The 13,621-nt window shown below is 34.7% G+C and overlaps 2 protein-coding genes across 2 annotated transcripts in view; both read right to left on the reverse strand.

Moving 5' to 3' along the window:
* The window catches only part of camk1da (calcium/calmodulin-dependent protein kinase 1Da), a 71,300-nt gene extending 66,335 nt beyond the window's left edge, over positions 1 to 4,965 (reverse strand). The window contains exon 1 of the mRNA XM_051107333.1: positions 4,450 to 4,965. Within this exon, the coding sequence (XP_050963290.1) occupies positions 4,450 to 4,547 (98 nt within the window). The 5' untranslated portion in view covers positions 4,548 to 4,965. The remainder of the gene's footprint in view (positions 1 to 4,449) is intronic.
* Positions 4,966 to 8,926: 3,961 nt separating this feature from the next.
* cdc123 (cell division cycle 123 homolog (S. cerevisiae)) lies at positions 8,927 to 13,470 on the reverse strand. Its single transcript, XM_051108545.1, has 13 exons — positions 13,350 to 13,470; positions 13,021 to 13,092; positions 12,178 to 12,238; positions 12,061 to 12,093; positions 11,884 to 11,979; positions 11,691 to 11,797; positions 11,559 to 11,607; positions 10,999 to 11,074; positions 10,711 to 10,833; positions 10,597 to 10,625; positions 10,260 to 10,385; positions 9,999 to 10,136; positions 8,927 to 9,499 (listed from the first exon to the last, which is right to left on the reverse strand). The coding sequence occupies exons 1-13, from the start codon at positions 13,421 to 13,423 to the stop codon at positions 9,443 to 9,445; spliced, it is 1,041 nt and encodes a 346-aa protein (XP_050964502.1). The 5' UTR covers positions 13,424 to 13,470; the 3' UTR covers positions 8,927 to 9,442.
* Between the last annotated feature and the right edge of the window lie 151 nt (positions 13,471 to 13,621).

Raw genomic sequence — 13,621 nt, forward strand, 5'->3', positions numbered from 1 at the left:
CAAATCTAAATCAGCAATAAATTAATAAATAAATAAATTAATTAATTAATTAACTCCAAACTTAAAATAGATATTTTCTAAATTTTTTATTTCTATATTTTATTTTAAACATTTATTTATAAATATAAATTAATACTTCAAATGAGTTAATATATTAAGTTAATATATTTAAAAACTATTAAATATTAAAATAATTTTACTAAAATAATATTAAAATATGTGACCCCACAAAACCAGTCATAAGTTGCACAGTTATATTTGTAGTAATAGCCAACAATACACTGTATGGATCAAAATTATAAATTTTTTTCATGCCAAAAAATCATTAGGGTATTAAGTATAGATCATGAAGATATTTTGTAAATTTCCTACCGTAAAACTTAATTACTGATTCGTAATATGCATTGCTAAGAACTTCATTTGGACAACTTTAAAGGCGATTTTTCTCAGTATTTAGATTTTTTTGCACCCTCAGATTCTAGATTTTCAAATAGTTTCATCTGGGTCAAAATATTGTCCTATCCGAACAAACCATTATTATTCAGCTTTTAGATGACTTAAAAAAATGGACCCTTATGACTGGTTTTGTGGTCCAGGGTCACATATTATATTAATTTAAATAATATTAAATTAATATTAAAATATCAAAACTCATATTATTTGGCGTTCCTTTTACTGTGCTATCACAAAATGCGGATAACAATGAATTTTAACAGAACGCTTACTGATCTTACTGAGTAACACACAAGCCACATCCAACTCATTGTTAGAGTTAGTGTTTTTGGTTTTTTACATCTGATGAAGAGGTTACACAAGGTTTAAAGTAGAATCTGCGAGATGAGGAAATGATCTAGCAGTTGCATGCACAAATACCGAGCGCAAAAGCTAGAAAAAGCAAGTGAAGTCGGTCCTGCATGGTCATTCAGGGCCAAACAAGCTGGAACTGAATGATTCATGTGACTCCAAATGTGAGATGGTCGGGAGGGGATGTGAAATAGCCGAGGTCGTTTCGTTTCTAAAAACACACGGTTTTAGAAAGCTTCCCCTGCAGAGCCCAACTGTTGAATTTGACACATCCGTCAAAAATATGGGCAGAAAATACCCTCCGCTCTGCCGGATACGCCAACACAGCTGTCGTTCTTCAGGAAAAGCCCTGGTTAGAGCGAACGAACAGGGTTATAAGTATGCTGCGGCTTCTCCTTGCCATTTTAGACCGAATCAATAATCAATATTTCCAAAGGAAATAATAACACTCAACTGTGAATACAGTAAAGATCAGGCATGCTGTGTACTGGTTCATAATGGCCAGTTGGATGTCTGTGGGTGGATAAATAAAATCTGCGTGTGCCACGAGCGTGGGAGGAAAGGACCGTACGGTGCCAGCAGTGTTTTTTATAAGGGGGAAAATGAAGATCGGTGAGACCCTCTTAATGGTGTGCTTGAACGGGCCAGTCGGAGTTGCCATGACTCCTGTCTCTTGGGTTGCTATGACGGCAGCGTCTTCACATCGAGCTCAGATCCACCTAATCATAGGTTTAATAGATGTGTCCTCACAGACATGAAGCTCTTCCATTACCAAACACTCCTTCAACTGAACGAGTTTATTTACATCAGTGTAATCTTGTGACACCTTGTTCTTGCTACTGTAATTATATTAAAGTCCCGCTGCCATCACTAATTGTATCGCTTAACTCATCTTTGATAATCAACATGACATACTCAACTGTTTTGATGCCTTAAAATTGCTTGAATATAACGCTACACACTTAACTCATTTAGCATGCGTGGATAAGCCCCGGCTCCACTCAATTTCCCCAGCTCGGACTACGTGATCCACTTTCACTCAGTTAACTTAAAGGGACAGTTCACCCAAAAATTAAAAATTGCTGTTAATTTACACACTTTCAGGCCATCCAGGATATATGTGACTTCTTTCTTTTCTAGTAGAACAGAAAAGAAAACTTGAAAACATAGTCTTTGGTGATTCATACAATGCAAGTCAATGGGTACCGTCACTCTGAGAATCAAAAAAAAAAAACATAAAAGGCAACACAAAATGAATACCTGTGGCTCCCAATGATATATTAAGGTCTTATGAAGTAAAACAATCTGTCTGTGCAAGAAACTGAACATTATTTACAACATTATTACGTCTAATGCCATTGTGGCAATCTTAAAGACTCCAAACTTAAAATAGATATTTTCTAAATAAATTCTAGAATTTTTATAGTTTTTATTTCTATATTTTATTTTAAAAATGTATTTTATAAATATAAATTCTCTAATATATCAAATTAATTTTAAAATATATTAAAATATTATATTAATTTAATATTAAATTCATATTAAAATATTACTATTAATACAAATTATTATTTGTTGTTAATTCTACTGTATAAAATGTATAATAATGATTTAACAGAATGCAGTGACACTAATGTTAGTTAATAAAAATAAAGTTGTTCATTATTAGTTCATGTTAGTTCACACAGTGCATTAACTAATATTAACAACACAACTTGTGATTTGAATAATGCATTAGTAAATGCCGAAATTAATATTAACTAAGAACTATAAATGCAGTAGAAGTATTAGAACTAAATGAACTTTACTTTACCAATACTTTACAGTTCAATATTTGTAAAGTGATTATTGATTTCTTTAATTGTATAATTAATTAAATAATAATAATGCATGAAAATAATAAGACAAATTGTAATTTGTTCTGCCTATTTATTTAATGAAATGATGCACATACAGTTTCATGGCTGGTTAAAAATATTTATGAATTTATTTAAATGAAAATATAATATATAAGTTTCCTCAAGTCAGCAGCCATTGCCAGCTATGAGGCTAACTGACTTACATATTGTTGCTATTTTGTTGATTTGATTACTTCTGTTGTCTTTATTTGTTAGTCGCTTTGAAAAAAGCATCTGCTAAATGCTTAAATATAAATGTAATGTAAATGTGTGGCAAAATTTCAGTTTTAGGCCCTGTGTGTAAAGTATCAACATGATCATTAAGTAAACCTCTCAGACGTGCATAACAAAATTTGGACACAATCTATTCAAGGACTGTCTTCCTCCAGTGCAATAATCCGACCTGGTTAATCCGACTCTCCCCTGGTTAGCACACAGAGATTAAATTACTGCAGTCAAAGTGATCGGGCGACCCGCCGCCCCGCTGCAGCACATATAAACACTATGCAGGCCTGTGAGGATGCACAACAAAAACATTGCATTGGTGCACCTTGCACTACACTGTGCGTTACAGCAGATGACACATAGGTTTATCTTGATAAACGGCTTTTTATATAAATAACAACCTTGAAGTAAATCACTAGTGTGTGGTGAATTAAAACATGCATGCATGGTGATGCAAGTGGCTGCAGACTGTGAAGCAGTCCCACCGTTTACCATCAAACACACGTGCATGACCACAACCGCTGCAAGAGCACTGCATGTGGGGTAACGGAAACCGCCATGTGCCTTTATGAAGAACGCTGTTACGTTTTTTCAATTTAAACATGAAATAACTCCACCAAAACACCTCCAGGGCATTAAAAATACTGTTTTTGCAGTGCATTCTGAGTCTGGGCTTTAAGAAAAAGAGTGAATAATAATGAAACCACCATCAGAACATTACTGCTCCTCTTTTGTTTAGCTACAACAAAACATTTATGTTCGGAAGGAACGACCTGTTGGAAAATCAGGTTTAAGCTGGAAGCTGGTAGCTGGTTTCTAGCCAATCAAAAACCAGTCTGACCACCTTAAACTGGCATTTGTTGCCAGTCCAAGACGGTCAACCTGCTAGTGATCATATTGGAGTGTTTTAAGATGGATTCCCAGCAGGGTTGTTCGTTATTGTTTATAACTGATTGTTTACTAGCTCTTTGTTTACCAACAAAACGAGGAAACTAACTCAGGTTGAAAACAAACAAACATCTCCCTTACACATAATTTACAATGGTAACTATGCAGTGTAAAATGTTTATAATTATCATGACATCTACTTCAATTTAACTCCTCATAACATTTTTTGTCTTTTATACTCGAATGCATTGGCTTCAAAATAATTTTCTGCATTCATAATTCAATTCAAAGTGGTCAAAAGTGTTTTGTTTACTCTGATTTTGCTTTAAACGGCAGTATTATATACATATATATACAAAACTGTACTGTTATTGTATTGTTTTTAGCCAACACTGCCATAAAAAAAACTAACCAATATCATAAACCGTTTTTAATTGGCCAAAATTTGTGTTCAACCGCCAGTAAGTCCCCAAAACCTCTGTAAAACCAGTAAACCAGACCATCCTGGAAGACCATTTAAGACGCGGTAAAAAATAACAACAGTAACTAAGGTAAAATTATGGTTACTATGGTGAATTCTGGTCCGTGTTTTTGGTTCCAGCAGCAAGTCAAAGCCAAAACAAAAGTTACTCACGTCCCGAGCACCTCCTTGAATTCAAACATCTCCTTGATATCATCGACCTGCTTCTTCCACGAGCAATCCCCGCCGGCCTCTCCGTTCTCCCGAGCCATGGCGGAAAAAAAAACGGGGAGGACCGTAGATGGAGTGAAGTGAGCGCTGGAGATCCCCGGAGATTTTCCCCGCTTTCCCACGCTGCACTTCCTGCTCTTTGCTTGTCTTTCTTCCCTCGCCTTCCCTTGGTTGTACCGTTACCGAATAACCCCGGTGAGGAGGATCTCCCGCGTGCGCTCGTCTCCCTCAAGCAGCTTAAACGGTTTGACGTAAATAGTTCGGAGAGGCGCGTGCGTGTGTGTATCACCTTTGCGGAGTCTTAACGGCACCGGTGCGGGTTTAATTCCGCCCCGCGCGGCTGCTGAACGTTGATCCCGCGCGGACTGATGCGCTGCATCCGTTGTTATGGCAATGAGGAGAGAGTGAGTGAATGAGGAGGAGGAGGAAGATGCTCCGCTCCTCACCGCGCGACCTGACAAAGAGCAAATGCATGAGAAATATGGCAAGCCGTTTTAACATTCAACTAACGCGCGTACGTTTTTTTTTTACGAGCACTTATTATTTTTAATGAATACATTTAAACTTTGCTACGAGTCACTTAAGTAAATATGTCTTGTTACTGGTAATACATTTCAAACAGTATTCCAAATGCTACTGGTACCTATATGACTATTTCTTAGTTATCGGTTATACGTTCTGGTTTTTACCAGTTTCATGTGGGTTTCCATCCAAAGTTGCACATTTAAAATTGAAATATCGCATAAAACATTTGCAAATAAGCACCGTTTCCATCCAATGAGTCAAGGAGAACTAAATCGCCACTTCCTGATAAACTGGCACTAAATATCAGTAAGAAAAGTATGAGAAGCCACTGAATATAATAATTTTCATCTATAATAAATTACTTGCACTTCACACTGTAAAAAATATTCCGTAAAATTTACAGTAAAAAAAAACAGCAGCTGTGGTTGCCGAAATTTTACCGTAAAAAATACGGTAGCAACATTTTATGTTTTGCAGTTTTCACTTAAATTTACAGGTAAATACCGTAATATCATTAACTGATATAATGTTAATGTACCAACCTATTGAAGTACTGAAATTTGTTTTGTACCTTTGTAATACACTGATAACCACCAAAAGCAGGTGGTGATGAGAAAGTCAAATGATGAACCAAAGCTCATCACAAACAGCTTTTAAGTATTAACATAGAGAAGGTGCACAGTGTCATTCACACAAACACTAAACACCATCATGGTAACACACATGAAACTGAAATAATGCATAAACATTAATTTAACAACATTAGATGTAACATAGAACCATAAAGAACAGCTAAGAAAAAAGAAGAAGAAAGGGTTATTTCAATAAAAAAAAAAAACATCACATTTAAAAAAAAGAATAACACAGGGAATTCTGGGAATGTCAGTTTACGGTAAATTTCACTGTTCACTGTAATTTTACGGCCTTTTACCGTTAACCATTTAACAGGTTTTTACTGTAGCATTTTTACAGTATTTTTACCATTAAATTCACAGTAATTTTTTACAGTGCAGAGAGAACAGACAAAACACAATAAATGGCAAAAATAAATGCCATCTGTTTGGGAACGCAGTCTTGTAGGTCAGTTCTGCAAGCCAGTTACACAGAAATACTTTAAAGATATTTTTTTTTTTCGAATTAAAGGATTTTTTCCCTATTTTTGTGTTTTTTATCACTCGTTCCTGATGCGATACTTCAAAACACGAAAAAAAAACAACATTTTGATGGGTGACGGAAACATAGCTATTGAATAGCTATTGAGCTATTAAGCAAGCATTTGCACTTATATTTCAGATAATGTATGTATCATACATTAGGGTTTACCATACAACTAAGAATAGTGTTCATCAGATGTATTACTACTTAAATTTCAATAAAAAATCTTACTATTAAGATTAAAAATGTTACTAGTAATAAGTGTATAACACATAGGAACTAGTGTCTATTAGCGGCGTGATGATAAATCGCTTCAATTTTCTTAATGCATCGCAATTCTTCTGGAATCGATTCTGAGCTTAGTTTTTAACAGCAGATGGCGCTCTAGGCTAGTTTTTAACTGCACACTTAAATGCTTACAAAGAAGAGCGCATGTGCATTCGGCTGAGTAACGTTATTAGTCAAATGTAACTGCACCTCAGCTTTTATACTTTTATAATGCAAGATGAATGTAAATGCAGCTCACTGCGAACACTCTTGTAATTAACTAATTAATACTTAAAATGATAAGTATCACCAAAAGTTGAAATACATACTAGTTAGAGGTGAATAACTGATATGTGAACCACAAATGACCATTTTGCTACTATTAATAATGCAAAAAGTGTGATAATGACTAGTTGCAAAGGATTAAGTACTAGTATGTAATTAAATGTGACTTATTTTTGTGAAAAGTGCATTGTGGCAAAAGATGTAAAACAACATGGATTTGAAAACTTAAACAGAGACTAGCCACTATTGAAATAAGTACTAGTATCTAAGGAATAATTAATGAAACTGAAAAAAATCTGTTAATTTATATACCTTTTATTTAAGGTGTCCTTGTTACATGTTACATCTGCTTACTATTATAATAACGATTAATTATGCATAATTACATGCAACCACAAGCCAAACCTTAATCCTAATCCAAATACAGTAAGTACATGTAGCTAATTAGTATTACTCGGTACTTAAATGTATAATTACACTGTAACAAGGACACCTTAAAATAAACTGTAAACAAAAATAGTATTGGATTATTGTAGATGTTGTATATTCTAGTAATTAAGTCCTAAGCAATAAATGTTAAAATGGCTTGCCATATGATAGAGTAGAAGAGAGGAGGAGGAGAGACCGTGTGGCTGTGTGGATTGTTCGCATTGCACCAAAAGCATGCTCAGGTCCAACTGAAAAAGACATGCATCTGTTCAGATCAATTATTTTAATAAAGTCTAAACTCTCAGGGTACCCTGTAGGAAATGAAACAGTGGTCATTTCAATATAGAGGCATTATTGGACATGGAAGAAGAAGATTATAATCATTGTTAATAGTTACTGCATTTTTAAAGCAACAAAGTCAGTTGCTTAGGGAACACAGTTTAGTTCAAAATCAAGGCAAAACAACACTTTGGCTACATTTGATGGCACATATTAGCAGGCTAATGATGTAATCGTGCACAAACTAGCTTTAGAGTTTCAAACGTGCTTGTGTTTATCAATAAAGTGCACTTAAAATGAATGCATTACTGTTAACCAACACATCAAGAATTGTATAGTCATAACAACAACATTTACCTTGAGGTCAGCGTGCTGTCATGTGACTTAAAGATAAAGTTGGTTTACAATTAGGCCCATACACCTACTGTTCCTTAAATGTCTACATCCGCCATAATATAACAACATATAAGGGTTAAAAATCATGTTTGAGAGCAGGTTTTAATAGTAGGACTGAAGCTTGCTTGACACGTGTCTGATGTGGATATCAGATTGGCTGCAGGCCATTCACATATATCAATACAGTCAGTGGCGAGGACAAAATGTGTGTGTGTGCGCGCATCAGTCAGCTCTGCTGTAGTCTACCGCTCATGAGTATTCCAGCTGCAAACCACTGCAGTTTCTCAGCTCTGGAAAATCTGTCCCTCCCTTTGCATTCTGTCTCTCTCTTGTCCTCTCTTTACCAGTTCTGAGTCAGCAAATCTAAGCAGTTTGATCTGACAGTCAGTCACCACTAGCCCCCTCCTCGCTTGTTTTTTTTACCTCCCTCTAAGAAGATATTTCTCCTCTGATTCCCGAGTCCACTTGTGCATTTGTGTTGTCAGTAATTAGGAAATGTTCCCACATCATGCAACCCAGCAACCATGGACAAAAAAAGTGCTAATGAAGACACCTTGATGTGCATCGCTCGCTGGTAGTTGTTCATTTGTTGCTAGTTAAATTAAAATGAACATCTTGTTTGTCCTATTACATACATTTGAGTGCAAACACACCGAAGTGAGAGAACATCTCGTGAAAAAGAGTATTCTGTAACAATATTTACAATAAGGTTTAATTGGTTTATATATATATATATATATATATATATATATATATATATAAATTACACTACTGTTTATTGTTAAGTTCATGTTTGTTCATAATTAATGTACTAATGTTAATTTCTAGAAATTGCAGTGTTTAAAATGTATTAGTATGTATAAATTAATCAACAGTCATATTAAGCTGTATTAACTAACATTAATGTACAGAACCTTAATGTAAAACGTTAAGTATTGTGCATATTGTAAATCAAGACTGTAATTAACAGGGTTCCCAAATCTTTTGACTAATTAATTTCCATGTATGAATTTTCAGTAATTTATGATTACTAGATAACATTTTTTTAAAATTAAAAATGATCAAGTTGAAATGTGTACAAATATGCTGTTTAAAGATTTTATTAAATTCCATTTGTTTTGAAGGCATACAATTTAAAAAGACTGCTTATTCCTGTACACAAAGTTATTTAGTATCTGGCGCCCCCACGTGGATGCTGCAAAATCTTTTACATTGATTTCATAATGTAGATGCTACATTTTAAGATTGTATAATTTACAAAGAAACGTTTTTTTAATTAATAAATCTTTATTACTTCATAACAGTTTTAAATCTATTGCACTCTGAATGTATGTGTGTGAGCACTACTGCAGATAGAAAGCATAAAAACGTCTTTTCTGCAAAACAGAAGCGTTTATATTAGCCAAGCATTTGACAGGGACTTTATTGGTAAGCACACATCCCTTTATATACAGCAAAGAGACCTTCCTACAAGGTTTGGTACCTCAATTTAATCTCAACCCTGAAGAAGCAAATCAAGATCTTCCAACTGACTTGGAAAATACAGGGAGGTCTATTCAAGCAGGATTGGAAGTAAACTGCAGGAAGCTGTAACAAACTATTAAGATCCTTCGCCTTCTTCATCAGACGACTCCTCCTCATCCTGCTGACCCTTCTTCTGCAATTACAGAGAAAGGAAAGAAATACAAGTGTGAAATACTGGCCACTCTGAATCAAAATTCGATTTTTAATTTGTAATATTTAAAGGAATGGTTCACCCAAAAATGTAGCATTACATCACTTCCTCACCAATGGATCATTTGCAGTGAATGGGTGCCATCAGAATGAGTGTCCAAACAGCTGATAGTTGTGGAGCTGGAGTCATGAGAAGTACTTGTGGATTACTGTGATGTTTTATCAGCTGTTTGGACTTGCATTCTGACGGCACCCATTCACTGCAAATGATCCATTGGTGAAGAAGTGATGTAATGCTAAATTTTTCCAAATCTGTTCTGATGAAGAAAGACTCTATTCCTGTGATTCACTTATGTATTCATAGTTTGCACTCTAAAACAGGACTGACAATGATGTTTTGCTGCATGAATGTGCAAGTGTGATAGTTTGATATCTTTTTCTACAGAGGTCCTTGTATTTGTTTTTATCCCCATCTCACTCACCAGCTTAAGAAAATCAATGAGCTTATAGGCATCTTCTCCTGTGGTCAGGTCTAGGAAGTCTCGTGGGATTCTGTAGGACAGACATGGGCTGGGCTGCACCGTGACTTCACTGGTGGTGTACCGGAACGCAGGTCCTTCCTTAAAAAAATGCAATATGTGTGGCATTAATATAGCAGCACATTTGACTTTTAAAATACTGGCAGTGCAATACATATAAAAGGGTTTGATGTAAATTCTGTGTCATTTTCAAGTAAGAACTACCAGTGTTGAGTCTTCTTGCGTTTGATTGGCTGTGAGATTTTTGCCAGATGTTAGCTCCTCCCATGTGAAAAGCAAAGAGTCTGTGACTTCACCAAACGGGTTGAAATCAATCAACCACACGCGTCCCTTTAGAAAAACATTTTTATAAGCATGTGCAATTATTTTCATACTTCAACTCTGTTTACAGCAACTGGCTTGCCATTGAAATTACATTCAGAAATCATCTATTTTTGACAATTTTCACTGAATTTCTAAATGCTGATGATTACTAAACAACCCTGTATTGTTATATAGTAAATGACATTTAAACATGAAATTTGCATTCGTAAAAACTTACTGAGCAGTCTCTGTAAACATCCAGGACAACTGAAAAATACAGAATATTGTTAATGCACATATGTAACTTAAAGACAAGACATATTTTCTTCTGCTTCCTAAATGATACACTTACAGTCCTCATCTGGGAACTGGTATTGAATGTGATCTCTGAAGAAATCCAGTATAGAGGAGGAGATGCTGTCCTCATGTTTGGCGATGTGATGGTAATGTTGTGTGTAATCTCTCTGACTGATTGCTAAAAAACAAACTTGATCTTAGTATGTAGATTATCACATGGTGTCAGAGAGGTCATATGTTCTTTTTATTTCTGTGGCATCACATACATTATGTGTATATTCAATTAAAAGCATTACATTTAAAACAGAATATTGACAAGTTAACAAATGCACAATTTTCATACCAATTACTTTGTTTTCTTTCACAAAGCAGCGGAATTCCGCTCCTGGAAGGAGCTCGCTCCATTTTCTCAACACCAGCTGGAAAAAATGAGTCCCACAAAGAAACAATTTATTATTTAATAAGGATTATTCACTGGGTTTCAATATAATATAATATAATTAAAGTTTGAAGTCATTAAGATGTTTTTAACTTCTTTGAAAAAAGTCTCTTATGTTAACCAAGACTGCATTAATTTGATCAAAATACAGTAAAGACAATAATATTGTGAAATATTATTGCAATTTAAAATAAATTTTCTATTTTAATATATTTTAAAATACACTGTAATTTACAGTTTAAGGATTTTTTTTTTTGATAAAAAGAAAGTTCAAAAGAACATCACTTATTTGGAATAAAAAAAACTGTAACAGTGTGAAGTTCTCGTGCTTTCTGAATAAAAGTAATAATAGCTTAAAAACATATAATAATATAATATTATAATAGTGTGCTATGAAACAAAAATATCTGCATAGTGCATACTAAAAAAGGTTATGTTTGGCTGTTTTTTACTGTTTTCTGTACCTCATAGTTTATAGTTGGATCTGGAGAATCATCACTACAGTGAAGAAATCTGCCAAAAAAAGTACAAAATTATTACTTCAACCAACCTGCTTTCTTGACCTGTTAAAGTGTAGAGACCTGTGCAAGACTTACGGCTGTGTTAGGTCATGCGTGATGAAATCTGAACTTTTGAAAAGGAGGAAGATGTCGCTTAGACTCTGACACTGTAAGGAACTGTTCAGGGCAATCCAGTTAGCATCCTGAGAGGAGCACCAAAAGATGAAGGATATTGTGAGTATTATATATCCATGTGCGTGAAATGCAATTGTAAGTAAAATCTTCTCACCCGTGGGGCGCTCCAGTTCAGCTTTGGGAAGACGCACCCACCTAGAACGTTTATTGCCTCTTGTACCTTTATGTTGAACTCTGGAAATTCTGGGGCCTGGAAAAGATTCATACAATTTAGTTCCTGCACAAGTGTATGACGTGACAGCTTAGATTGGCTGAGAGGAATAGGACGCACCGTAACTGCTGTTGTGGTTTCATCGTCAGTCCACTGGAAACCAAAAGCATGAGATTAGAAAACTAGCTGAGCTGTTTAAGATATATCTCAATGTACTTCACACAACCACACCCATACCTGAATGTCCTCCTCATCCGAGTCACTGTTATTAGTCTGTGATTGCAAATTGTTGTTCTCACTATAAAGAAAAACAATTAAATACTTATGCAACTTATCATTTAACCCTTTAACTGTCACCGTCCCACCTGTGGGACGCCTGGCGCTCTTTTTTTCGTTGTCCTTTTTCTCTATCAAATATTTTAGTAATCATCACAAATTATATATTATTTGAAAGCTTAGAAGCCCAAGAATCATTCTATGATGTTACCATGGACATGATACTGAATCTTTTGCTGGTCTCCTCCCCCTTAGCAGCGGTGTCAAGTGTCAAATTACAAAATGCATTATGGTCTTTTAGAATCCAAACTTTTTATAATCTTGACAAAAAACATGTCATTGGAAAGTCTCAGGATTTCATATTTGGACAGAAAAATGCATTTTAAGAAAATCTATAGAGTTTGTATGGCACCCGGTGGCTGTTTGTGGTATGACGCCCTAAACTTTTACAGGGACCTCAATTTCTTTCATATCAACTTCAAATTTGGAACATAACTTATTTAGACATAAGGCTTCAATTTGATATCAAATTTAGGGTAAAACCTGTTGTATTTTATATAAAATATAATAAAAATGGTACAGAGCATTTTCTTTTCAGTAAATTTAAACTTCTATAACTTATTAATATTTTATTTTTTTTTTTGAAAAAAAAAAAAAAAAAGACATAATCTGCTGACTGTCTTCTTTAAAAAGAGACCAACCTTACATCTGTGCACTTTCAAGCCTATTTTAAAAAATGGGGGGTGACAGTTAAAGGGTTAAAGTTATAATTTATTCAACACCAATCTTTTGCCCAAATCTTACCTCCCAGAAACCACAAGCGTCCCGTCATCTAATAAATAATCGATTACATTTTGAGGTATAGGTAGAACCAAGCTGGAAGAAGAGAAATAAGTAAAAACCTAATTATAACAGCACAGATAACTATATAAGATTTTAACCGTATAGTATAAGATTGTCCTGTATATAATATAATATAACGAAGCTTAAAATCTTTGCGTTTGTATAGAACGAAACGTATATATACATTACAAAGATGGAATCCTAATAGCAAAGCTAACGCACAATTTTGTGAACTTTCTGCGTGTTTCCGATCATAACATATTATCAAACTGTGCAAATAACTCTCTTACCTCTTAATTGTGTGTTTCTTAAATAAAGGATACCAAACCGAAAACTGACAGTTTACAACCTGCTCTTTCTTCATGCTGCCTAAAACTTACAGTAGCAATCTGTGCAACCTCAAAAACACACCGGCACAGCGATCGCACCAATAACAAACGTTCCGGTTTATAACCGCGCTTTGTTTTGACGTTAATCTGTATTTTAATACATCAGGAAGAGTTTGTGTTCAATTCTAGTTGTTTTTCTTGAATATTAGCGACTAGGGTGACAATAAAACGAA

The sequence above is a fragment of the Labeo rohita genome, chromosome 4 (genome assembly GCF_022985175.1).
Source record: "Labeo rohita strain BAU-BD-2019 chromosome 4, IGBB_LRoh.1.0, whole genome shotgun sequence".
In the NCBI taxonomy this organism is placed as follows: Eukaryota; Metazoa; Chordata; class Actinopteri; order Cypriniformes; family Cyprinidae; genus Labeo; species Labeo rohita.